This window comes from Oncorhynchus kisutch, linkage group LG28 (genome assembly GCF_002021735.2).
Source record: "Oncorhynchus kisutch isolate 150728-3 linkage group LG28, Okis_V2, whole genome shotgun sequence".
NCBI lineage: Eukaryota > Metazoa > Chordata > Actinopteri > Salmoniformes > Salmonidae > Oncorhynchus > Oncorhynchus kisutch.
Window position 1 is genome coordinate 25693616 of NC_034201.2, and position 24659 is coordinate 25718274.

Below are 24659 nucleotides of genomic sequence, written 5' to 3' on the forward strand. Positions count from 1 at the left end.
TGACGTAAATTGAGTATATAGTATGCTTATTGGCCATAGTATGAATATAGTTAGTATTCCAAAAGTTCACGGATGTCGTACTAAAATCCGCCAAAATACGAAGTATTCAAGCAGTGGACACTATTTCTGTGCTTTTAGAACCCATAATGCAATTCAGAAAATGGGCTCGGCTTCACAACATTTTCAGATTTGAAGGAAATTGCAGAAAATGCTGCCGAAGTCCGATGAAAGTGGATACAAATGTAATGCTTTAACCAATCATGACAAATTTTAAGAAAATGCAGAGCAATGTAATCTAGTAATCAGTGTGTGCTCTGAAAGCTCCGAGAGCGAACCGCTCTGAATTTACGAACTCCCAGAGCGCACTCTAGCACTCCAGATTGAATTTATGAACACACCCGAAGTCGTAAAATGTCTAGCTAGTCATTTGTTGTGTTAACAAGCTAGCAAGAGGTTTCATCACAACAGCATCAACTTCCGGTAGACAGGCAAAGTGCCAGTACACTCAACTGAAACCATACCGTTCATTTACAGTATACTAAAATTAACTAATAGTATATACTCAATATGGGTATTTGAACACAGCTAGTGTATTTTCCTCCAGTAATCAAATGATATCCAAAATGGTTTTAGGGGCTGTAAACATTCCAAAAAGTGCAAAATAGTTTGTACACAAAGTTATTGCATAAACAACATACATTTGGCCCAACTCCTTTCCTTTATTACCACTGGTTTGGAAGGACAAGATAGATAAAAGCAATATGGTTGGAAGTGGACTATCCAATCTTTTCACCAATCACTAGTCATGATGGACAGGAGGTGAGGAAAGGAAGCCATTTGAGAGTGTTGGGAGAAAACCAGTGTGTACTCACAGTGATCTGGTAGGGTACTGTGGCCTCCCTTTGGCTGGGTGACTTGTACAGGGATGCAAGTCTAGGAGAAGGAAACAGAGGTGAGGACAGGGTACTAAACTAACTTTTGTTTAGAACAAAAATAATCATTTACAATGGCCTGTGTCTTATCACCTGCATTCCATACAGAACAAGGCTAATAATGAACAGCTATGTTTTTAATTAGCATGCCCTTGTGTTCTTACATTGATTTGGATATATTTACTGTAAAAACAAAAGGGACTTAAAATAAAAAGTGCAAAATGTATTTATTGCAGATTTCAAAGCACCACGTGTTATTTTCTGCGAAATCCTCTAGAGGGGGCAGAATAAAATAAAATATATCAAAACTATACCATGGACAAATAGAAAGCGGGGAGAAGGACTGATTTCCCCCATTTTTTGTAGTTTTTTTAATAGAACATCCCATTCTTGTTTTTAAGTCCATAACAATGCATAAACCACATTTGGGGACCATTTTTTAGATCTGGGAAAAATAAAAATGGTGTAGTTATTATCATTTAATTCAGGTGCGCACCAGCGCGGTGGCATTTTCAAAACAAATGGGCACCGGATCCTACTCCGATGTGTTCTGCCTACAACAAAATCTCTTGCACAGTCTCTGTAATAATGGTATGGGACTAATAATGCATTTTATTTTGTAAAGTGGTTCCTTGCAAACACCACAACATTCTCAGTCACCTCATTGTCTGAAGGACAAGTGGATAAACAGGTTAAGGCCTGCATGTTTTTTTTTAAGTCTCATGTAATGTAGGCCTACATTGAACACCACACATTGGTTGCTACTGTAGGCTGAATGAGAACAGCCATGTTAAAATATTAAAGGATGCATTTTCTCCATCGTTTTTGATGGTAGGCCACTCTGGTAGGCCACTCTGGTAGGCCTACATGACCACTGTTAAAACGGGTATAGCCTCAGTGTCTACAGTATACGCATGCTGGAAGTTGGACAGAATTTTCACAATGTTCATGTTTGCGCTCAGCAGACCTGTATTTTGCTCAGTGCTGACATTTTTTCAGGGAACTTTGGTCCCAATAACCTGATGGCATTCAGTTAATTCTCACAATATGCTGTTCAGAGAATCAAACGTAGGATCATATTAATTTGGAGCAGTCACATTAAAAAAGTTTATTTCTTTCCATTATGGATACATTTAAGAAAAGTGATTCTGCATTCCTTTACCAAAGATGGTGATTTGGAGTTTGTATCATTATGATTACACCTTTTAGTTTTGTTTGGGGCTGATGAAAAAGCAGCCCCTTTGTACAAATGGTTCTGCATTCCATGTTCGTCCTTATGGAGCTGGTGTTTCTTGGAGCGTTGGCCATGTCAATGTGGTTTCTTACTAGGATATCAAGACAGCTGGAACGTTTGATAGGACAATTTAGGACTTTCAAATTCCAATTGAGAATAGTTAGTGTTGTCAATATTTCTCATGTAATTTATCATTTTAAATCTTGATAAGCCCATGGACGTGTAACAAAAAACAGGACCCACAGAGAAACTCATTGGCCGTTCACCCCCCTCCTTCCCCTTCCCTACCTCCCACACTAATTACAGGGTTGGAGCATAATGGCGAGTGGCAGCATAGAGTTTCTTAAGCAGCATTTAAAAAATATATATACAGTATATATAAAAGTATGATTTTTTTTTATCACATAAAAAACAAGTAACCATTTGACATTTGTAGTTTAGCTAGCAGACTTGATGAATTAGGGTGGGTAATGAAGGAACTAAGTTAACAGATATGCAAGCCTAAATAGGGAAATAGGATCATGTAGCTGTAAATCCATTTATTAGCAATATAGTGCACTTGATTTGCTCTCTGGGCACACCAGGAACGCAGAGTTTGTACAGTTGAAGTCGGAAGTTTACATACACCTTAGCCAAATACATTTAAACTCAGTTTTTCACAATTCCTGACATTTAATCTTAGTAAAAATTCCCTGTCTTAGATCAGTTAGGATCACCACTTTATTTTAAGAATGTGAAATGTCAGAATAATAGTAGAGAGAATTATTCATTTCAGCTTTTATTTATTTCATCACATTCCCAGTGAGTCAGAAGTTTACATACACTCAATTAGTATTTGGTAGCATTGCCTTTAAATTGTTTCACTTGGGTCAAACATTTCGGGTAGCCTTCCACAAGCTTCCCACAATAAGTTGGGTGAATTTCGGAGCATTCCTCCTGACAGAGCTGGTGTAACTTGGTCAGGTTTGTAAGCCTCCTTGCTCGCACACGCTTTTTCAGTTCTGCCCACAAATTTTCTATAGGATTGAGGTCAGGGCTTTGTGATGGCCATTCCAATACCTTGACTTTGTTGTCCTTAAGCCATTTTGCCACAACTTTGGAAGTATGCTTGGGGTCATTGTCCATTTGGAAGACCCATTTGTAACCAAGCTTTAACTTCCTGACTGATGTCTTGAGAAGTTGCTTCAATATATCCACATAAGTTTCCTCCTCATGATGCCATCTATTTTGCGAAATAGATATACTCCAATTACAACCTCATTGATGCTTGATGAGCATTATCCAAAAGGCAAACAAGTACACTTTCTACTCAGAGCCCGACCGATTTATTGGTTCACCAATATAAAAAAATATATTTAAAAAAATTGGCCGATATTAGCCTTTTACAGATGCATTTGTATCAGTGTTAAATCCAAACTAGCCCGTTACTTAGACCATGTAGAACCGCACACGACATAAAGATGCATGCTAGATTACATAATTAATTTTATTACAGATTATTGCGTCGATCCCGGAGCAAACATAAATTATTCCGCAGCTAGCCAGCTGAAGAGTTCCATCAGCCACTCCTGGGCTACAATCACCTATCCGGACCCGTTTTACTACCGATGCGGAGCTCCACCAGGCCTTCACGTCTGGACTACCGCCGTTATCTGCCCGAGGGAGTTATCCAACTGGCCCCTCATTTGCGACGTTACCTGAACGCCCATCTGCGGCCCGCTAATCGTTAGCTGTCTTATTGGCTGCTATCTGAATAGGTCTATCGGACAATTTTTCTTGGGTCACTTTAACTATATCTATTTTTCCAATTGGATTGATCCCCTCTACCACACGGAGCCCCACTAATCTACCAACGGAAACGCACGAGGTGGCTAAAAACAGACCTCCATCCTATGCTAGCTTGCTACTGATGGCCCGGCTAGCTGTCTGAATCGACGTGACCCCAACCAACCTCACTACTCACTGGACCCTTATGATCACTCGACTAAGCATGCCTCTCCTTAATGTCAATATGCCTTGTCCATTGCTGTTCTGGTTAGTGTTTATTGGCTTATTTCACTGTAGAGCCTCTAGCCCTGCTCACTATATACCTTATCCAACCTTTCAGTTCCACCACCCACACATGCGATGACATCACCTGGTTTCAATTATGTTTTGTCGTGGTAATTTCCTGTATTACTAAATGAGGAGAGTATACAAACCACACACCAGTCAGTTATACTTAATCTTTAATTATATGAGCTCCATCATAGCCCTTTGACTATCAGATCAATTCAGTGTCTATAAATGAATTATATAAATGAATCGTTCAGTTTGGTCTCTAAGACGAGATTCTAATCTCGTTCCTGGTACTTTATAGTACCAAAACATTACCTCATCCAATGGCATATATCAATTGTCAACTTTATCTTCTCCTATCTCAAGTTAAAAAAACTATTCTCCCCACTCCTGGACAAGCTCAGAGGGGAGTGACTTGCGCACAGACATTGTGGAGCCAATAGATAATTGGTTCTCCCTTAATCATCCATTCACATGGTTTAACAGATACATTCACATATGAAGACAATGTTCCATTCTGTCCTCCTCCCCTTCTGATATTCTGGTAAGCACCAGACATGTAAAAGACAAGGATGACCTCTCCCCCAACTAGGCCCCAAGTTACTTTTTCCTGGCCGAGAAGGGAAAAATGCAACTGCCAACAGTATAGTGCAAAAGGAGACATTCTAATGACAACAATCTCACATAAGCATATAAAACATCTTATGTTACCCAACTAATTCTGATTCATCTCCAACAGTTACTAGAAACAATATTTCTCTCATCACTCAATACCTAGGTTTACCTCCACTGTATTCACATCCTACCATACATTCCCATCCTACCATACCTTTGTCTGTACATTATACTTTGAAGCTATTTTATCGCCCCCAGAAACCTCATTTTACTCTGTTCCAGATGACCAATTCTCATAGCTTCTAGCCGTACCCTTATCCTACTCCTCTTCTGTTCCTCTGGTGATGTAGAGGTGAATCCAGGCCCTGCAGTGCCTAGCTCCACTCCTATTCCCCAGGTGCTCTCTTTTGATGACTTCTGTAACCGTAATAGCCTTGGTTTCATGCATTTTAACATTAGAAGCCTCCTCCCTAAGTTTGTTTTATTCACTGCTATAGCACACTCTGCCAACCCGGATGTTCTAGCCGTGTCTGAATCCTGCCTTAGGAAGACCAGAAATTCTGAAATCTTCATCCCTAACTACATTTTCAGACAAGATAGAATGACAAAAGGGGGCGGTGTTGCAATCTACTGCAAAGATAGCCTGCAGAGTTCTGTAATACTATCCAGGTCTGTTCCCAAACAATTTGAACTTCTACTTTTAAAAATCCACCTCTCACCGTTGCCGCCTGCTATAGACCACCCTCTGCTCCCAGCTGTGCTCTGGACACCATATGTGAACTGATTGCCCCCCATCTATCTTCAGAGCTAGTGCTGCTAGGCGACCAAAACTGGAACATGCTTAACACCCCAGCCATCCTACAATCTAAGCTTGATGCGCTCAATCTCACACAAATTATCAATGAACCAGGTACCACCCCAAAGCTGTAAACACGGGCACCCTCATAGATATCATCCTAAACAACTTGCCCTCTAAATACACCTCTGCTGTTTTCAACCAAGATCTCAGCGATCACTGCCTCATTGCCTGCATCCGTAATGGGCCAGCGGTCAAAAGACCACTCATCACTGTCAAACGCTCCCTGAAACACTTCAGTGAGCAGGCCTTTCTAATCGACCTGGCCGGGGTATCCTGGAAGGATATTGATCTCATCCCGTCAGTAGAGGATGCCTGGTTATTTAAAAAAAAAAGCATGCCCCCATTCAAGAAATTTAGAAAGAGGAACAGATATAGCCCTTGGTTCTCTCCAGACCTGACTGCCCTTAACCAACACAAAAACATCCTATGGCGTTCTGCATTACCATCGAACAGCCCCTGTGATATGCACATTTTCAGGGAAGCTAGAAACCAATATACACAGTCAGTTAGAAAAGCCAAGGCTAGCTTTTTCAAGCAGAAATTTGCTTCCTGCAACACAAACTCAAAAAAGTTCTGGGACACTGAAGTCCATGGAGAATAAGAACACCTCCTCCCAGCTGCCCACTGCACTGAAGATAGTGTTTCCTGTCACCACCGATAAATCCACTATAATTGAGAATTTCAATAAGCATTTTTCTACAGCTGGCCATGCTTTCCACCTGGCTACCCCTACCCCGGTCAACAGCACTGCACCCCCCACAGCAACTCGCCCAAGCCTTCCCCATTTCTCCTTTGCCCAAATCCAGTCAGCTGATGTTCTGAAAGAGCTGCAAAATCTGGACCCCTACAAATCAGCCGGGCTAGACAATCTGGACCCTTTCTTTCTAAAACGATCTGCCGAAATTGTTGCCACCCTTATTACTAGCCTGTTCAACCTCTCTTTTGTATCGTCTGAGATTCCCAAAGATTGGAAAGCAGCTGCGGTCATCCCCCCCTTCAAAGGGGGGGACACTCTTGACCCAAACTGCTACAGACCTATATCTATCCTACCATGCCTTTCTAAGGTCTTCGAAAGCCAAGTCAACAAACAGATTACCGACCATTTCGAATCCCACCATACCTTCTCCGCTATGCAATCTGGTTTCAGAGCTGGTCATGGGTGCACCTCAGCCACGCTCAAGGTCCTAAACGATATCTTAACCGCCATCGATAAGAAACAATACTGTGCAGTCGTATTCATTGACCTGGCCAAGGCTTTCGACTCTGTCAATCACCACATAGTCACGATCCCACGATAGTTCAAATGACAATAATCCAGTAAAACTGTAAAAAGAGTGATATCATTTGAGCTTTGGAAACAAGTACTTCCATAAATATATGGCGCAGGCCTTGTTTCACAGGAGCCTTGCAAAATAAGCTTTCCCTCAATGAACCAGCCTTAACGAATTGTTAATTTACATATAGAATTTGATTGTCCAACATTAGTTTTATATAATTTTTTCATTTTGTGGCCACCTAGAGTGGCCTCTTTCCACTGCCGTGGTACTGAATCGCAGCGGCAATGGGGCGGGCTGGCCCTGGTTTTCGTAGACAGCAGTGTTTTGTTCGTGCCAAGGCTAAATTCAATCAGAGAGCCCTAGACTGTATTTGAAAACAGCTGTGTTTTGTTATTTATTCATTAAAATGGTCAAACAAATAGCCTATAGGACAGGTCGTTCGCAAATTATATTACACAAATATTATATTTTGAAGTTGTGTTTCATTACTGTGTAGGAAACTTGTTCTTCTAGGCTAAATATATATATTTTTAAATGATATTCAGTTATGATTTAAAGCAGGGATGAATATGCAACGGGCGATGTTTTGTTTTTCAATTAAACTGGTCATGTGGATATAAGAACGTTGTTCTATATTATAACTTTACAGGCTAACTTATATTCTGTTAAGATGAATTACAATAATCTACATGTGATTTTGAGCACCGTGGGTGGACGCCCTAATGCGTTAAGCACCCAATGCATATGGAAGTCCGGTAATTTCTCAAATGTTTGGTAAATGTAAATCTTGCTGGTCACATTGTCCAGTGCCAAATTTTCCTAACAGACACCCTGGCAGGGACAAATAATTGTGGTAGCAGGTAGGCTTCCTTCCAGAGACCATCCATGTAAAGGGGTGTTAGTACAGTACCTGTGTGTGCCCTCCCAGTGTAGGATGAGTCTCTGTGTAGCAGCGTGACCCCAGCTCTCACCTGCAGATTTACAAGACGACAGGCACCCACACAGAGCCATGTTAACCACGTCTACAATCAGTGACACGCTCACATTTAACAACAGTTACTTAGCACAGCCACACATGACACTAAGAAATACTTATGAGCCATTGGCAGACAGGCAAAAGCTAATTGTACAGTAAATGAGTTGGGTTTAAAAATTGGGAGAGGTATAGGACTGTCTGAATTGCAAAATGTACTGTAATTCTTGGCCCTAACCGTTTGTTACATACATATTGTTTGTAGCATCTACAGTCAGTGCATCACAACAGTCCTTCTCACCTAAGGCAGGAACAAGCTTCGATTGGCCACTCCAAACCTTTGTAGTCATCTGATTGGTAAGAATAACCTAAACATGAAGGAAATGGAAGTTTCAAGAGTTATATTATTATATTATTATTAGAGTTATATTCCTCTCTAGGTTTCTTCCTAGGTTTTGGCCTTTCTAGGGAGTTTTTCCTAGCCACCGTGCTTCTACACCTGCATTTCTTGCTGTTTGGGGTTTTAGGCTGGGTTTCTGTACAGCACTTTGAGATATCAGCTGATGTACGAAGGGCTATATAAATAAATTTGATTTGATTTATTATTCCAAGTCAGAGTGTACCTATTACTTTCCCCTATTCGCTTGAATGTATTGCCACCACAATTTATATATTATGATCCCTTTAGCCAACGCCAATGACGACAGCTAGTCTTACTGGGGTCTGACACATATTAAAAAGACTACAGACGAGACTTTACAATTGATATAAATTTAAAAACATTAACATGTATTGTGTGTGCTTCTAACAGTTACACGTACTGGGGCGGCAAGTAGCCTAGTGGTTAGAGCGTTGGACTAGTAACCGAAAGGTTGCAAGATTGAATCCCCAAGCTGACAAGGGGGGAAAAAATATGTTGTTCTGCCCCTGAATAAGGCAGAGGCACTGTTCCTACGCCATCATTGAAAATAATAATTTGTCCTTAACTGACTTGCCTAGTTAAATAAAAGGTTAAAAAAAATATATATATTAAAAACAAGTAGGTCGCATTGGGGAGAGGCATTGCGCCTTGGTGTTGCTTTATAATTTTTTTGAAACAAGGTTTGCTGTTCACTTGCGCTATACAGTGGGGCCAAAAAGTATTTAGTCAGCCACCAATTGTGCAAGTTCTCCCACTTAAAAAGATGAGAGATGCCTGTAATTTTCATCATAGGTACACTTCAACTATGACAGACAAAATGTGAAAAATAATCCAGAAAATCACATTGTAGGATTTTTTATGAATTTATTTGCAAATTATGGTGGAAAATAAGTATTTGGTCAATAACCAAAGTTTATCTCAATACTTTGTTGGCAATGACAGAGGTCAAACGTTTTCACACACTGTTGCTGGTATTTTGGCCCATTCCTCCATGCAGATCTCCTCTAGAGCAGTGATGTTTTGGGGCTGTTGCTGGGCAACACGGACTTTCAACTCCCTCCAAAGATTTTCTATGGGGTTGAGATCTGGAGACTGGCTAGGCTACTCCAGGATCTTGAAATGTTTCTTACGAAGCCACTCCTTCGTTGCCCGGGCAGTGTGTTTGGGATCATTGTCATGCTGAAAGACCCAGCCACGTTTCATCTTCAATGCCCTTGCTGATGGAAGGAGGTTTTCACTCAAAATCTCACGATACATGGCCCCATTCATTCTTTCCTTTACACGGATCAGTCGTCCTGGTCCCTTTGCAGAAAAACAGCCCCAAAGCATGATGTTTCCACCCCCATGCTTCACAATAGGTATGGCATTCTTTGTCCTCCAAACACGACGAGTTGAGTTTTTACCAAAAAGTTATATTTTGGTTTCATCTGACCATATGACATTCTCCCAATCTTCTTATGGGTCATCCAAGTGCTCTCTAGGGAACTTCAGACGGGCCTGGACATGTAGTGGCTTAAGCAGGGGGACACGTCTGGCACTGCAGGATTTGAGTCCCTGGCGGCGTAGTGTGTTACTGATGGTAGGCTTTGTTACTTTGGTCTCAGCTCTCTGCAGGTCATTAACTAGGTCCCCCCGTGTGGTTCTGGGGTTTTTGCTGACCGTTCTTGTGATCATTTGACCCCACGGGGTGAGATCTTGCGTGAAGCCCCAGATCGAGGGAGATTATCAGTGGTCTTGTATGTCTTCCATTTCCTAATAATTGTTCCCACAGTTGATTTATTGCAGATTCAGTCTTCCCAGCCTGGTGCAGGTCTACAATTTTGTTTCTGGTGTCCTTTGATAGCTCTTTGGTCTTGGCCATAGTGGAGTTTGGAGTGTGACTGTTTGAGGTTGTGGACGGGTGTCTTTTATACTAATAACAAGTTCAAGCAGGTGCCATTAATACAGGTAACGAGTGGAGGACAGAGGAGCCTCTTTAAAAAAAAGTTACAGGTCTGTGAGAGCCAGAAATCTTGCTTGTTTGTAGGTGACCAAATACTTATTTTCCACCATAATTTGCAAATAAATTTATTTTAAAAAATCCTACAATATGATTTTTGGGATTTTTTCTCTCGTTTTGTCTGTCATGATGAAAATACAGGCCTCTCATCTTTTTAAGTGGGAGAACTTGCACAATTGGTGGCTGACTAAATACTTTTTTGCCTGTATAAAAGATGGTAGTTTCATGCATTCATGGCTCAGTATAATACTGTACGTTTCCTTGAATTTGTTGTGGACCTGGGTACTGTTAAAATACCCCTGGTGTCATAAGTGTGAGTATCAGTGCTGTGTGCGAGTTGACTATGAAAATAAATTTGGAATTTCAAACTAAATGTTTCTTATAAAAAGAAGAAGTGACGCAGTCCGTCTTTCCTCAACTCTTAACCAAGAGAGACTGACGTGCATAGTATTAATATTAGCCCTCTGATTACAATGAAGAGCAAAAATTTGTTCTGGGCCAGCTGCAGCTTAACAAGGTCTTTCTTTGCAGCACTTGACCATATGACTGGACAATAATCCATCTGGAGGATGGTGTCAAAAAAAGAAGAGTCCTTTCTCCCCAAACAGACCTCTCATCCATCTACATAACCATTGAATCTATATGTTGATGTAAGGTAACACCAGGTAAGTCAGTCTCCTCAACTTGTTCAACAGCCACACCATTCATTACCAGATTCAGCTGAGATCTAAAATGATTTGTACCAAATACAATGCTCTTAGTTTTAGAGATGTTCAGGACCAGTTTATTACTGGCCACCCATTCCAAAAAATACCAACTCTTTGTTAAGTGTTTCAGTGACTTTATTAGCTGATGTGTACATTGTTGAATCATCAGCATACATAGCCATGCATGCTTTGTTTAATGCCAATGGCAGGTCATTGGTAAAAATATAAAATATTAGAGGGCCCAGAGAGCTGCCCTGCGGTACACCACACTTTACATGTTTGACATTAGAGAAGCTTCCATTAAAGAAAACCCTTTGAGTTGTATTAGATAGATAGCTCTGAATCCACTATGTGGCAGAGGTTGAAAAGCTATAACACTTTCTCAACAACAGGTTATGGTCAAATATATCAAAAGACTGCACTGAAATTTTAACAGTACAGCTCCCTCAATCTTCTTAGTATACATTTATTCCAACCTATCATCAGTCATTTGTGTAAGAGCAGTACATAGAGTGCCCTTCTCTAGAAGTATGCTGAACGTCTGTTGACCATTTGTTTACAGAGAAATAGTATTGTATTTGGTCAAACAATTTTTTCCAACAGTTTGCTAAAGGCTGATAGGTCTGCTGATAGAACCAGTAAAAGGCTGCTTTACCACTACTGGGTAGCGGAATTACTTAGGCATCCCTCCAGGCTTGAGGACAAAAACTTTCCCCTAGGCTCAGATTAAAGATATGACAGATAGCCACTCCTATCTTTCCATCTAAGTTGTCAATGCCAGGAGGTTTGTCATTATAGATCAATAATCATTTTGCCACCTCTCCCACAACAACTTTACAAAATTCAAACTTACAATGCTTTTCTTTCATTATACATAAGTATGATGGCTCACTGTTCATTGTTGGCATTTTCTCCCTAAGTTTGCCCACTTTGCCAATTAAGTCATCATTAAAATAATTGGCAACATTAAATGGTTGTGATGAATAAGCCATCTGAGTCTGATGGAGTTTAATGTGTCTTTCTGCCCATAATTTAATTTAAAGTACTCAAGTTTTTCCCCATATTTTTGTATTTCATGGATTTTGGCTTCATAATACAGTTTCTTCTTTTTGTTGAGTTTAGTCACAATTTCTCAATTTCCATTAGTCAGCCAGTCAGATGTGCAGCCAGATTTAGACACTTCTTTTGTCCCATCCATTTCAGACATGCAGTTTTTCAATTCCTCATCAATCCAAAAGTTATAAAAGTCAGTTTCTTAACAGGTGAATGTTCATCAATAATTGGAAGAAGCAATTGCATAAATTCCTCAAGTGCGGCATCTGGATGCTCCTTATTAAATCACATCAGACCAACAAATATTTTATCATCATCATCCACATAAGAGTCACAGCAATATTACAGTATTTAGACACAGCTTTGGGAACTTTGGCTTTCCTGGATATTGCCACTATATTGTGATCACTGCATCCAAATGGGTACAGATGCAGCTTTAGAACAAAGTTATACAGTATTTGTATAGATGTGATTAATACATGTGGATGATCTTCTTCCTGTAGTGTTTGTAAACACCCTGGTAGGTTGATTAATAACCTGAACCAGATTACAGACACTAGTTACAGTGAGAAGCTTCCTCTTGAGCGGACAACCAGTCAATGTCCCCACTGCTAGGCTAGCAGCTAGCCAACAGCTAGGCTAGCTTGATAGGCGGCTAGGCTAGCTTGATAGGCGGCTAGGCGGCTAGGCTAGCTTGATAGGCGGCTAGGCTAGCTTGATAGGCGGCTAGGCTAGCTTGATAGGCGGCTAGGCTAGCTTGATAGGCGGCTAGGCTAGCTTGATAGGCGGCTAGGCTAGCTTGATAGGCAGCTAGGCTAGCTTGATAGGCAGCTAGGCTAGCTTGATAGGCAGCTAGGCTAGCTTGATAGGCAGCTAGGCTAGCTCCTCAAACCTGACAGGATCACTGAACAGATTGTAGCTGTCCAAGCAACTGATGCCAACCAGCGTCGCGTGATCCAAACTAAAAAATGTAGCTGGCTAGTAACCAAACTTTTATAATACACTTTCAAAACAAACTGAGCTTTCCCTCATTCAACTGGAAGATTGTTATGTTGAATGCGGTTTGTCAACAATACTATTTTCAAATCAACACTTATCCCTTGTTTATAGAATTAACTAATATCAAGTTGCCACTTTTGAAAAGGAACATTAAATAAGCCCCTGTAGGGATCCAAATTGGTACAGGTTGTTCCTGAGTGCAAATAAGCAACAAATTACTAGAACAAAATTTATTTGCTCCATGTACCTTAAGAGAACTCTTTGCTGATTTAAAAGAAATACTGACTAGTGCCATTCTGGCACAGAGCGGATGTCCCATTTAGACCTCAATCTACCTGGCTGCTTAAATCAGCATTGCACTTATAAGAGACATTTTATCAAAATCAAATCAAATTGAGATATCAGCTGATGTACAAAGGGCTATATAAATCAATTTGATATGAAATAAATTTGAAATTTGATTTGATCTCTTGGAATGAGAGCGCTTAGTCTAGATGCATGGTTGGATTGGGACCAGACATGGACAGTAAATACTGAGTAAGGAAAGAGAAAGACAATGCAAGTCTGGCAAGACTGGTTTCTGTTGGGCTTGAAAGGATGGCTCAGAGTTACAGCACTGTACTATACATTATAGTAGTTTGCAAGAGGGAGCGGGCAGATAGGCTCTATAAAGGGAGGATGTGGTTATCACTGGACTCTATAGTTGTGGTTTCCCTTTTCAATTAGCTTTTATTAAGTAATGAAAATAATTATAAAAAGAAGGGTTAAGAGAGGACAGATAAGAAATGAGTGCACGTTGGTGAGTAGTGTTGCAAAATTCCAGGAACTTTCAATACATTTCCTGGTTTTCACAAAATCCCGGTTGGAGAAAAAACAGGGAATTTAGAATTCACAGAATTTTGCAACCCTATTGGTGAGGCAACATCTGGGGTCTTTGACACTAGGCTAAGTGGACAAGTGTCACAGGTCATACCGCGACGTTGTGATTGGTGGCCATCTGGATGAGCCGCTGGGCGAGGCCGTTCAAGAGGCGGGTCCTCTGGGAGAGGTCCTCAAAGTCATGGCGAAACGAGAAGGCAATGCTGTCAATCACCACCAGCCGGACCTGGATTGGATTAACAAAGGTGCCCAAATTACCATCCAAAAGCCACAAGCAAATGAGTTGCAGATTTACATTGGAACATGGTTTCTGCTAAGTATTGTATTAATGCTGTCTGAAGTTTCAATGTTTCTCATTTTTTATTTTGCTATTTTGCTCCAGCCAATCCGTAAATCTAGCTGTCAACATTTTCTATGAGCATTTCAGTTAAGAAATTCCTTTGACTCGGAACAGAGCCCAACCCAACATGGAGGTTGTAGAAATCACCCCTTTGGATTTGATTGGTTGGCTGTTTTAGGATCAGTGACGTATTGGTGGGGATTGGTACCCCAGGGTGCTGAGCCAGGAAGTCAGCCAGGAGGTATGTCTCTGCCAACAGCTCCACGTAGTCATGGCAACGGACAAGGAATAAATTGGAGAGGATTGTTTCCACAGTGAACACCTTCAAGGCTTCCTGCTGTTCTGGAAAAGGGAAAAAGATAGAAGAATACAGCAGACAGTAAACTACAAAACGTCTCCAATAGGCTTGAATCTAAGACATAACCCTTTTTTTCTCTAGTGTTGTTCATTTTGTGAAGAATCGACCAACCAGTGATTGAATGCATGCACCAGTACTGTTGATCACAATATGTGAGTATTGTCATGACGTTGGCCTGGGGGGTAGGGTAGGTTTATGACAGTCATAAAAATACCTCTTCCCCTCTTTTTCCTCTCTCTACCCTACTGAGGTTACATTTGTAAAACCCTTGGTTAACATAGAGATTCTGGGAACATCAGTAGGTGGGGGGAAATGAACTATATTCTGGTAATCCGAACAATTGAACATATGCGGTGATACTTAATGAATATGATGTCAGTTCGGTTGTCATCTGAGACATTCTCATCAATGATAAGATGACAAACTCTACAGTGGAAAGTCTACACATCAGAGTTATCAGATTCACATGGAATTGTTGGTCAATTTAAATGTTTGAATATGACATTCTTCGTGATGGGATGAAATGTGATTTTAGCTTCTAAAATGTGAGATTTGGGTCTTCATAAGATATGGCTCTGCTCAATGTTCCCTGTGAAGGGGCATGGGCTATAAAACTTTTCAAACACGCCCTCCTCTCCCTTCCTATATAAGCCCTTAACGACAATTTAACTTCTTGTTCCTGAGGACGACGGTCCTATGTCAGAATGGTTCAGATAATAACTACAAAATGAAGCCAACATCAGCGTGAGCTTTGGTTGCGAATGGTATGAACTTTGAACTCTTATTCACTACATAAGTGATACCTCCTAGCCGTTGAGTTAGCAACAGCAGATGCAAACGAGGGTTAGGAAGGAGCAGACAGAGTATCCCGTCTATCACCCAACGACGTCACTACAACGTATACAATTGACAACCAGAGACATTCTTCAAAGGACTCAGTTGGGCAACACGTCCTTCCATCTACCACCAACCTACCGAAGCGCAGTTCAGAGTAAATATTTATTGCATTTTCCTTTTCCAAATGGGCGGTAATTTAGAATGCATCAGATACTGCATTTACGATAGCATAGCTTCTCCCTGTGTCCCTCAGTCTTCCCGCTCTTTCACTCAAACCCAGTCCTTTTCCTTTGTGTAACAAGCTGTCATATCTGTTCTGCCCGCTAGGGACGTTTTCCTTTATGACGTAATTTGTAATCAAGTTATGATTTAATTACGTGTATGTGTAATTAGTTAGGTATTTAGTAAATAAATAATTAAACCCAATTTTGTATTGCTGATTCAAATTGTTAGCCAGGGTTCGTGCAGATAACCAAGAATTTACAACTTTCAGATGAGACTGAATTAAGACGAGGATTAATATTTCTGCTATTGATGTAAAATATTACGAGGTCTTTAAGAGTTTATTCGGAAGATAACAGCTCTATAAATATTATTTTGTGGTGCCCGACTCTCTAGTTAATTACATTTACATGATTAGCTCAATCAGGTGATATTAATTACAGAGAAATTATTTTATAGAATAACATGTCATATCACTTAATCCGGCATAGCCAAAGACACGACAGCATTTACAAAATACTCTCATCAGTAAACCATTTTCTTCATAGACTAGTATAAATGTTACATGTGTATGACAACGTAGCAATACCGATGTAATAAATGCATTCAATATTTTGAAGTCTTTATGAGCACTAAATAGATGCTTCACAAATCAGTTATAAGTAATCCTACATGATGGGTGATTGCTTTTGTTCTGTCCTACTTAGTTACCTGAATCCTCTGCTAGAAGCCCACAGTGCTCCACAGCTGCCTGCGCTAGGTCCACAGCCCTCTGGACCAGGAAGCTGCCCTCTGTGTCTATGTACAGAGACTTGCCTCCCAACCCCCCAAAACACGCAGGGATCTGCACATCTACTGACAACTGGATACTGAGGGACACAGAGTTATTGTGCTATTACTACATTATAGCAAACAGATTAGTAAATTGAGTAACTCTTCCACACAGAGGTACCAGTGCTTACCAGAGCTGGGTCTTTCCCACCCCAGGCGCCCCGCAGACCTCAGTAGTCTTTCCCACTGGCATGCCCCCTCCCAGGGCCATATCCAGTGCTGAGCAGAAAGTGACTATAGTGCCCAGCTCCTGCTCTCTCCCCAGAAGCTCCAGGGCTGTCAGCCTGCCTGCTGCTGCTCTCTCCTGGCCAGGCTCACACCTCACAGCCTGCAGCACCTCTACTGCCTCCTCCTGGGAGATGCAGGCCTCTACAACAACATGGATGGAGAGGTTGATGAAGAGTACAAGCTTGAAGGGTAGAAATATAATGGACTGTGAGAGGCATTGTAAAATAAAGTTAGCTGGTACCACATATTGACAAAAATACATATGGGTTATTTAGGTGTAATGCATTTCACCCGGTTTATGGCCTGTAACTATTATCATTCACTACTGTAATGACAAAATCAATAACAGTGACTTGTTGGCTACCTTTGCTGAGTTGGAGAGGTCGCAAGTCACACAGGTCTGCAGCAGAAAGAAACCCAGCATTGAGGAGTTTCACTTTGACAGACGGCGCAATGGCGTAGCTCGAAACATCCCTCTGCATCTTTCGCTTATCGTTTCAGCGACCTGAATGAGATTGACACAGGTAGACAACTTCAACAGCTAGCAAGCCACTTGACGTTACTTTGTTTGATACATTAAACCCGTTTCTAACTCTTCCATGTAACTGCGTAGCTCCGAAAATAGTTTCATTTAACTATTTTTTCCTCTTACCTCCTCAGCAAGCCAAGTTTTACTTCTGCTGAAGCTAGCTTCTAGCTAGCGATGAGGAAACCAATTTCCAAGTACATAGCTGGAGCCATTTTCATTAATCCCTCCAAAATGTGTTTACTAGCGCCACCCACCCACACACGTCATTACATTACATCGTGTTGTCAATTACTGTAAACCCACAACCCAGGAAAATAAATGTAAGAACTGTTTTATTTATTTTTTAACAGAAAAGTTGTTTGATTTCGTTTACATGTTTAAGTTTAGGTATTTTGTTCAATTTTTGGGAATCCTGTTTCCATCCCGCACAGTAGGTAGAGGAACGCAGATGAAATTGTGCGATCGCCAATACACCATATAAAGAGATGTGAGAATAAGCACAGTACATTTGACAATTTATTGTAATTGGCTGCCTACATTTCAAAAATATTAATTTACTTAACTGTAATGCTGCAAAGCAATCATGAAAATGGCAATCATTGACATATCTGTCAAATAGTTTCCACAAATCTGGTTGGTTGCCTTTAAACCAGCTTTCCTAACTGTCCTCTGGAATCCAAGGTGTGAACGGTTTGTTTTCTACCCAAACACTACTACTGTACACAGCTGATTCAAATGATCAAAACTAGATGATTAGTTGATTATTTGAATCAGCTATGTCGTAATATGACAAAAACCTAAACGTGCACTGAGTTTGGGAAACTCAGTGCACGTTTTTGTCTTCTTGGCACTAAGGACCACCATATGTAAACATGCAAGGCTCTTGTGGTAGCTAAACTAACAGATACGTGTCATATGCTTGTGATCTGCTTTTCTAGTATGACATTTCCACTTTAGCACACAAGCTCCGTAACGTTAACAATATTTTTGTTCCCTACATTATTTTTAGTTGGTCGGCTCGTGATGCCTAATTTACTGTGAGAGATTCGACGCTCGCGTGTAGTCTGATGATCAGCTAACTAGTTACTACGAATTCGGTAAACAAGTACTTTTCACTAATTAAGTTTATATTAATTTCATACTAAACACAAACTTAACAATTTCAACTAGTAAATATATCGACGAACCCATAGTTGGCTAACTGGTTGGCATTGGTCGTTAATTAGCTAGCTAGACAGCTAATGTGTTAGCTAGCTTGCTAGCCAACTAACTGACATTCGGCAGTTTTTACTGCAGCGACCCCCGTTGGTAGTTGGAACTCCGTGGCAGTGAATGGAGCAGGATGGCTGCTTTGCCTGTTCCCTGCCCAGTGCGATTGGGGATCGTGAAGAATGGAGGTCTACCTGCTCAGTTGCATAGGTACACCCTGGAGAAAAATCTGCACAAGATGGAGAAGCTGCTCAAGAAAGGTAAAACAACTATAACACAACAGTAATGTTGCATGACTAAACATTTTTCACCCCTACCATAGACTGTAACGTTATATGGATGATCCCTGAACCAGAATCTGGCTTTAGTTAGGAGACATTGACTTGGCGAATATCCTTTAAGCACAAATGATCTAAGAACCTACCAGGTACACTCCCAAATCCGTAAACACGGGCACCCTCATAGATATCATCCTGCCCAACCTGCCCTCTAAATACATCTCTGCTGTCTTCAACCAGGATCTCAGCGATCACTGCCGCATTGCCTGCGTCCGTAATGGGTCCACAAACGACCACCCCTCATCACTGTCAAACGCTCCTGAAATCACTTCAGCGAGCAGGCCTTTCTAATCGACCTGGCCCTGGTATCCTGGAAGGATATTGACCTCCTTCCGTCAGTAGAGGATGCCTAGTTGCTCTTTAAAAGTGCTTTCCTCACCATCTTAAATAAGAATGCCCCATTCAAAAAATGTAGAACTAAGAACAGTTCACCCCACACTTGACTGCCCTTGACCAGCACAAAAACATCCTGTGGCGTACTGCATTCGCATCGAATAGCCCCCACAATATACAACTTTTCAGGGAAGTCAGGAACCAATATACACAGTCAGTTAGGAGAGCTAAGGCTGGCTTTTTCAACCAGAAATTGGCACTAATTCCAAAAGGTTTGGGATACTGTAAAGTCCATGGAGAATAACTACCTCCTCCCAGCTGCCCACTGAACTGAGGCTAGGAAACACTGTCACCACCGATAAATCTAAGATAATCGAGAATTACAAATAAGCATTTTTCTATGGCTGGCCATGCTTTTCTACTGGCTACCCCGACCAACAGCTTTGCACCCCCGCAACAACTTGCCAAGCCCCCCCCCCCCCCCCCCCCCCACTTCTCAGATAGAGTTCAGTGTGTCAAATCAGACGGCCCTCTGCCAGTCTCTATGGAGGTGCCACAGGCTTCAATTCTCAGGCCGACTCTTTTCTCTGTATATATCAATGATGTTGCTCTTGCTGCTGGTGATTCTCTGATCCACCTCTACGCAGAGGACACCATTCTATATACATCTGGCCCTGCCTTGGACACTTAACAAACCTCCAGACAAGCTTCAATGCCATACAACACTCCTTCTGTGGCCTCCAACTGCTCTTAAATGCAAGTAAAACTAAGTGCATGCTCTTCAACCGATTGCTGCCTGCCCGAAAAGCATCACTACTCTGGACGGTTCTGACTTAGAATATGTGGATAACTACAAATACCTAGGTGTCTGGTTAGACTGTAAACCCTCCTTCCAGACTCAATTTAAGCATCTCCAATCCAAAAATAAATCTAGAATCAGCTTTCTATCTCCCAACAAAGCCTCCTTCACTCATGCTGCTAAACATACCCTCATAAAACTGACTATCCTACCGATCCTTGACTTCGGCGATGGCATTTACAAAATTGCCTCCAATTTTACTCAGACTACATCCAATTTGCTATCACAGTGCCATCCGTTTTGTCACCACCACCCACCACTGCAACCTGTATGCTCTCGTTGGCTGGCCCTCGCTACATATTCATCGCCAAACCCACTGGCTCCAGGTCATCTATAAGTCTCTGCTAGGTAAAGCCCCACCTTATCTCAACTCACTGGTCACCATAGCAACACCCACCCGTAGCACACGCTCCAGCAGGTATATTTAACTGGTCATCCCCAAAGCCAACACCTCCTTTGGCTGCCTTTTCTTCCAGTTCTCTGCTGCCAATGACTGGAACGAATTGCAAAAATCACTGAAGCTGGAGACTTATATCTCCCTCACTAACTTTAAGCATCAGCTGTCTGAGCAGCTTACTGATCACTGTACCTGTACACAGCCCATCTGTAAATCAAAATCAAATCAAATGTATTTATATAGCCCTTTGTACATCAGCTGATATCTCAAAGTGCTGTACAGAAACCCAGCCTAAAACCCCAAACAGCAAGCAATGCAGGTGTAGAAGCACGGTGGCTAGGAAAAACTCCCTAGGAAGAAACCTAGAGAGTAACCAGGCTATGTGGGGTGGCCAGTCCTCTTCTGGCTGTGCCGGGTGGAGATTATAACAGAACATGGCCAAGATGTTCAAATGTTCATAAATGACCAGCATGGTCCAATAATAATAAGGCAGAACAGTTGAAACTGGAGCAGCAGCACGGCCAGGTGGACTGGGGACAGCAAGGAGTCATCATGTCAGGTATTCCTGAGGCATGGTCCTAGGGCTCAGGTCCTCAGAGAGAGAGAAAGAAAGAGAGAATTAGAGAGAGCACACTTAAATTCACACAGGACACCGAATAGGACAGGAGAAGTACTCCAGATATAACAAACTGACCCTAGCCCCCCGACACATAAACTACTGCAGCATAAATACTGGAGGCTGAGACAGGAGGGGTCAGGAGACACTGTGGCCCCATCCGAGGACACCCCCTGACAGGGCCAAACAGGAAGGATATATCTGTAAATAGCACACCCAACTACCTCATCCCATATTTATTTTTTTCATCTTTTGCACCCCAGTATCTCTACTTGTACATCATCATCTGCACACCTATCAACCCAGTGCTAATGCTAAATTGTAATTATGTTGCCACTATGGCCTATTTATTGCCTTACTTCCCTACTCTTCTAAATTTGCACACACTGTACATATATTTTTCTATTGTGTTACTGACTGTACGTTTGTTTATCCCATGTGTAACTCTGTTTTTGCCGCACTGCTTTGCTTTATCTTGGCCAGGTCGCAGTTGTAAATGAGAACTTGTTCTCAACTGACCTACCTGGTTAAATAAATAAAAAAGTAAGCCCAGGAAGCAGCCTTCAATTTGCCATTCAGCAGTTTTTAAAGCTTAACAATGTCCATATATGTTTATTTCTCACAAAATATGGACATTCAATTAGCAACTATTGTCATTTACTGCCGTCACGGCCGATGTGTACTTCCAAAAAAGGTTTAAATAAAAGGTTACGGGGAACAAAATGGCGCCATAGAGAGAACACTGTTTCAGCGAGCTCCCGTGGCATTCGTAAATTTATATTTTTACATTAATCTCCTAGCTTGAAAAAGTGGTAGAATTGGCTAAATAAGTTATCCTACAATGAGTCTTGACGGCTATTTCTCAAATCTCAGACAACATGCCCAACAGAACTACTAAGAACTCGACCAAAACCACCACCCCTGAAGATGTGCAGGAGGAGCTAGCTAACGTTAGTGAAGCTAATACCATTGCGGATCCAGGCACAATGGACCTGGTGATTCAAAAGATGACTGGTAACATTACTAAAGTGATCGATGTTAAGATAAGAACAGTCTTGGAAGCAATAGCAGGCCATTCAGCTGAACTACAGAGGGTTGTGAAACGTGTTGATGAGGCGGAAGGAAGAATTGCTACAGTGGAAACTTTAATTACTTCTATGGACACTAAGATAAATGCACTTGAGAAACAGGTGCGCGAAATGGCGGAGCACATTGACGACTTGGATAATCGAGGACGCAGATGCAATATTCGTGTTGTGGGACTCCCGGAAAATTCTGAAGGGACACGCTCAGTAATTTCTTTTGAGGAATGGATCCCTGGCTACCTACAAATGGACACTAAGGCTGGTCGTGTGAAGCTGGACAGAGCCCATCGCTCTCAAGCACCGATACCCGGTCCCAACCAGCGCCCACGGCCAGTTCCACAACTTCACCGACAAGCAGCGCGTCATGGATGCGGCTAGAAAAATCGGCTCTGATGGTAGTCAACATAAAGGTCCAAAGGTCTCCTTCTTCAATGATTATTCCACAGCGGTTGTACGAAGACGCAAAGCATTTGATGAGGCGAAGGCTCGACTCGAGAATGAAGATGGACTACGCACTGCTGTACCCGGCCACATTGAAGGTTATGGTCAACGGATCACCTAAAAAAACTCTACGCACCTGAAGAGGCTGCTGCGTTTATTGACTCTCTCGGGTAAATAACTTTAAGCTGCACCTCCGCAGCATTGGATAACTTTTTTATTTTTAGTTGAATCTGATCATGAAACAGTGGTGTGAGTTCTCACCTACTCCGGTTCAATAATATTCATATCTTTATTATTTTTCTTGCTAAAGTAACTGCCGCTATAGCTCAGGCTGAGATGTGTGTGAATCCATATTGGTGTCCAGGCTTGATTTTAGGTGGAAGAGCCTCAATCTTCTTCTATTGATTTTCATTTCCATATGTATATAAAGGATGAGGCTATTGAGTGGCAATGCGGACTTAAGAGTCTACATTGGAAAGTTGAAATCCCCTGCATGTTAGCTTGTGGAAAAAAAACCTTTTGGATCTTTAAATGTTTACTTTACATGTTTACTTTACATGTTTACTTCCCCCCCTGCCCACCCCCCTGATTTCCTCACTAAGGTATGTCTAGACTTTTCAGAATTAAACTCAGACACTGCAGTGGTTCGAGGAGATTTTAATTGTTTGTTGAACCCCCTTTATTGATAGGTTTCCCAGCGGCATAACTTCACTCTCTCCTCAAGCTAAGTCACTTAAAGCTATTTGTGATGATCTGGGGTATGCGGATGTCTGGAGAACTTTTCATCCCTCCAACAGAGTTCACTTTTTTCTCTGCACCTCATCGATGTCAGACTAGAATAGATTACTTTTTTATGCCCAGGACGTCTTTGCAGTCTGTTTTATCCACTAGGATAGGAAGCATAGTCATATCTGATCATGCTGAGGTGATCCTGGACATAAAACTCAACGGGGCATTCAATCAGTCAAGACATTGGAGGTTGAATACAACCATTCTTAAGGACCATACATGCACATCATATTTTATTACAGAGTTTAAAGTATTTTTCTCTTAACTCTCAATCAACAGATAACCCCTCGCTCCTTTGGGAAACCTGTAAAGCGTACGCCAGGGGTGTGATTATGTCATACACAGCCACTAAGAGACGGAAAAAGCATGAAAAGGAAAAACCGTTACAGGGTGAATTAGGAACTAAAGAGAAGGACTATATTAAAAGTCCCACTCCTGCCCTATTAAAGAAAATATCAGTCCTTAAGATCAAAGTTGGACTCTCTCCTAACACAGGACGCTGAAAAGAAAATGAGATTTGTCAGGCAAAAGCTATATGAACATGGCGCTAAGCCAGGAAATTACTTGGCATACCTAGCTAAAAAGAGAGCTGACTCTTGAGTCAATTGCTACTATTACCGATTCTGATGGCAATAATTTATATGAAAATAAATTGATAAACGACTTAAGAAATTTTATGCAAACCTTTATGCCTCAGAACTGCCAAATGATGCACCCATATTAATGGAGAACTTATTTTCTAAAATTGAGCTCCCTACTATCTCCGAAGAACAGAGGCCTCTCCTTAATGCACCTATTACAGAGGAAGAGATAATGTTCGCAATTAAGAATCTGCAAAATGGTAAGGCCCCAGGACCAGACGGGTTTTGTAGTGAGTTCTATAAAGAGTTCCATGGCTTGATCCTTGAGCCATTGCGTGATATGTTTAACCACTCATGTTCAAATGACCAGCTCCCTCAAACGCTGAGAGAAGCCAACATATCACTTATTCTCAAAAGGGGAAAATGTCCAGTCTTGTTCCTCGTACAGACCAATTTCCATTCTGAATGTGGATAGAAAATTGCTTTCTAAAATTCTAGCCACAAGATTAGAGGACTCACTGCCATTAATTGTGAAAGGAGACCAAACTGGCTTCATTAAGGGCCGTAAGTCATGCAACAATGTCAGGCGGCTTCTTAATGTAATTCAAGCCTACCAACAAAGTGCTATGGATGGTCTTGTGCTCTCTCTAGATGCTGAGA

At 41.5% G+C, this 24659-nt stretch overlaps 2 protein-coding genes across 4 annotated transcripts in view; one reads left to right on the forward strand and one right to left on the reverse strand.

Moving 5' to 3' along the window:
• The window catches only part of LOC109873110 (DNA repair protein RAD51 homolog 3), a 31947-nt gene extending 13930 nt beyond the window's left edge, over positions 1-18017 (reverse strand). Inside the window, exons 1-9 of one of the 2 annotated variants that reach the window (XM_031807899.1) lie at positions 17915-18017; positions 17187-17327; positions 16726-16963; positions 16475-16632; positions 14555-14688; positions 14101-14232; positions 8250-8316; positions 7886-7946; positions 873-933 (exon numbers count right to left, since the gene is read on the reverse strand). In XM_031807899.1, coding sequence (XP_031663759.1) covers positions 873-933; positions 7886-7946; positions 8250-8316; positions 14101-14232; positions 14555-14688; positions 16475-16632; positions 16726-16963; positions 17187-17304 — 969 coding nt within the window. In that variant the 5' untranslated portion in view covers positions 17305-17327; positions 17915-18017. Of the gene's footprint in view, positions 1-872; positions 934-7885; positions 7947-8249; positions 8317-14100; positions 14233-14554; positions 14689-16474; positions 16633-16725; positions 16964-17186; positions 17328-17474 lie in introns of both variants that reach the window. The other variant, XM_020464655.2, reaches the window with a different exon arrangement.
• A 20-nt stretch (positions 18018-18037) lies between these two features.
• The window catches only part of tex14 (testis expressed 14, intercellular bridge forming factor), a 31520-nt gene continuing 24898 nt past the window's right edge, over positions 18038-24659 (forward strand). The window contains exons 1-3 of one of the 2 annotated variants that reach the window (XM_020464302.2): positions 18038-18239; positions 18361-18448; positions 18648-18820. In XM_020464302.2, coding sequence (XP_020319891.2) covers positions 18694-18820 — 127 coding nt within the window. In that variant the 5' untranslated portion in view covers positions 18038-18239; positions 18361-18448; positions 18648-18693. Of the gene's footprint in view, positions 18821-24659 lie in introns of both variants that reach the window. The other variant, XM_031807898.1, reaches the window with a different exon arrangement.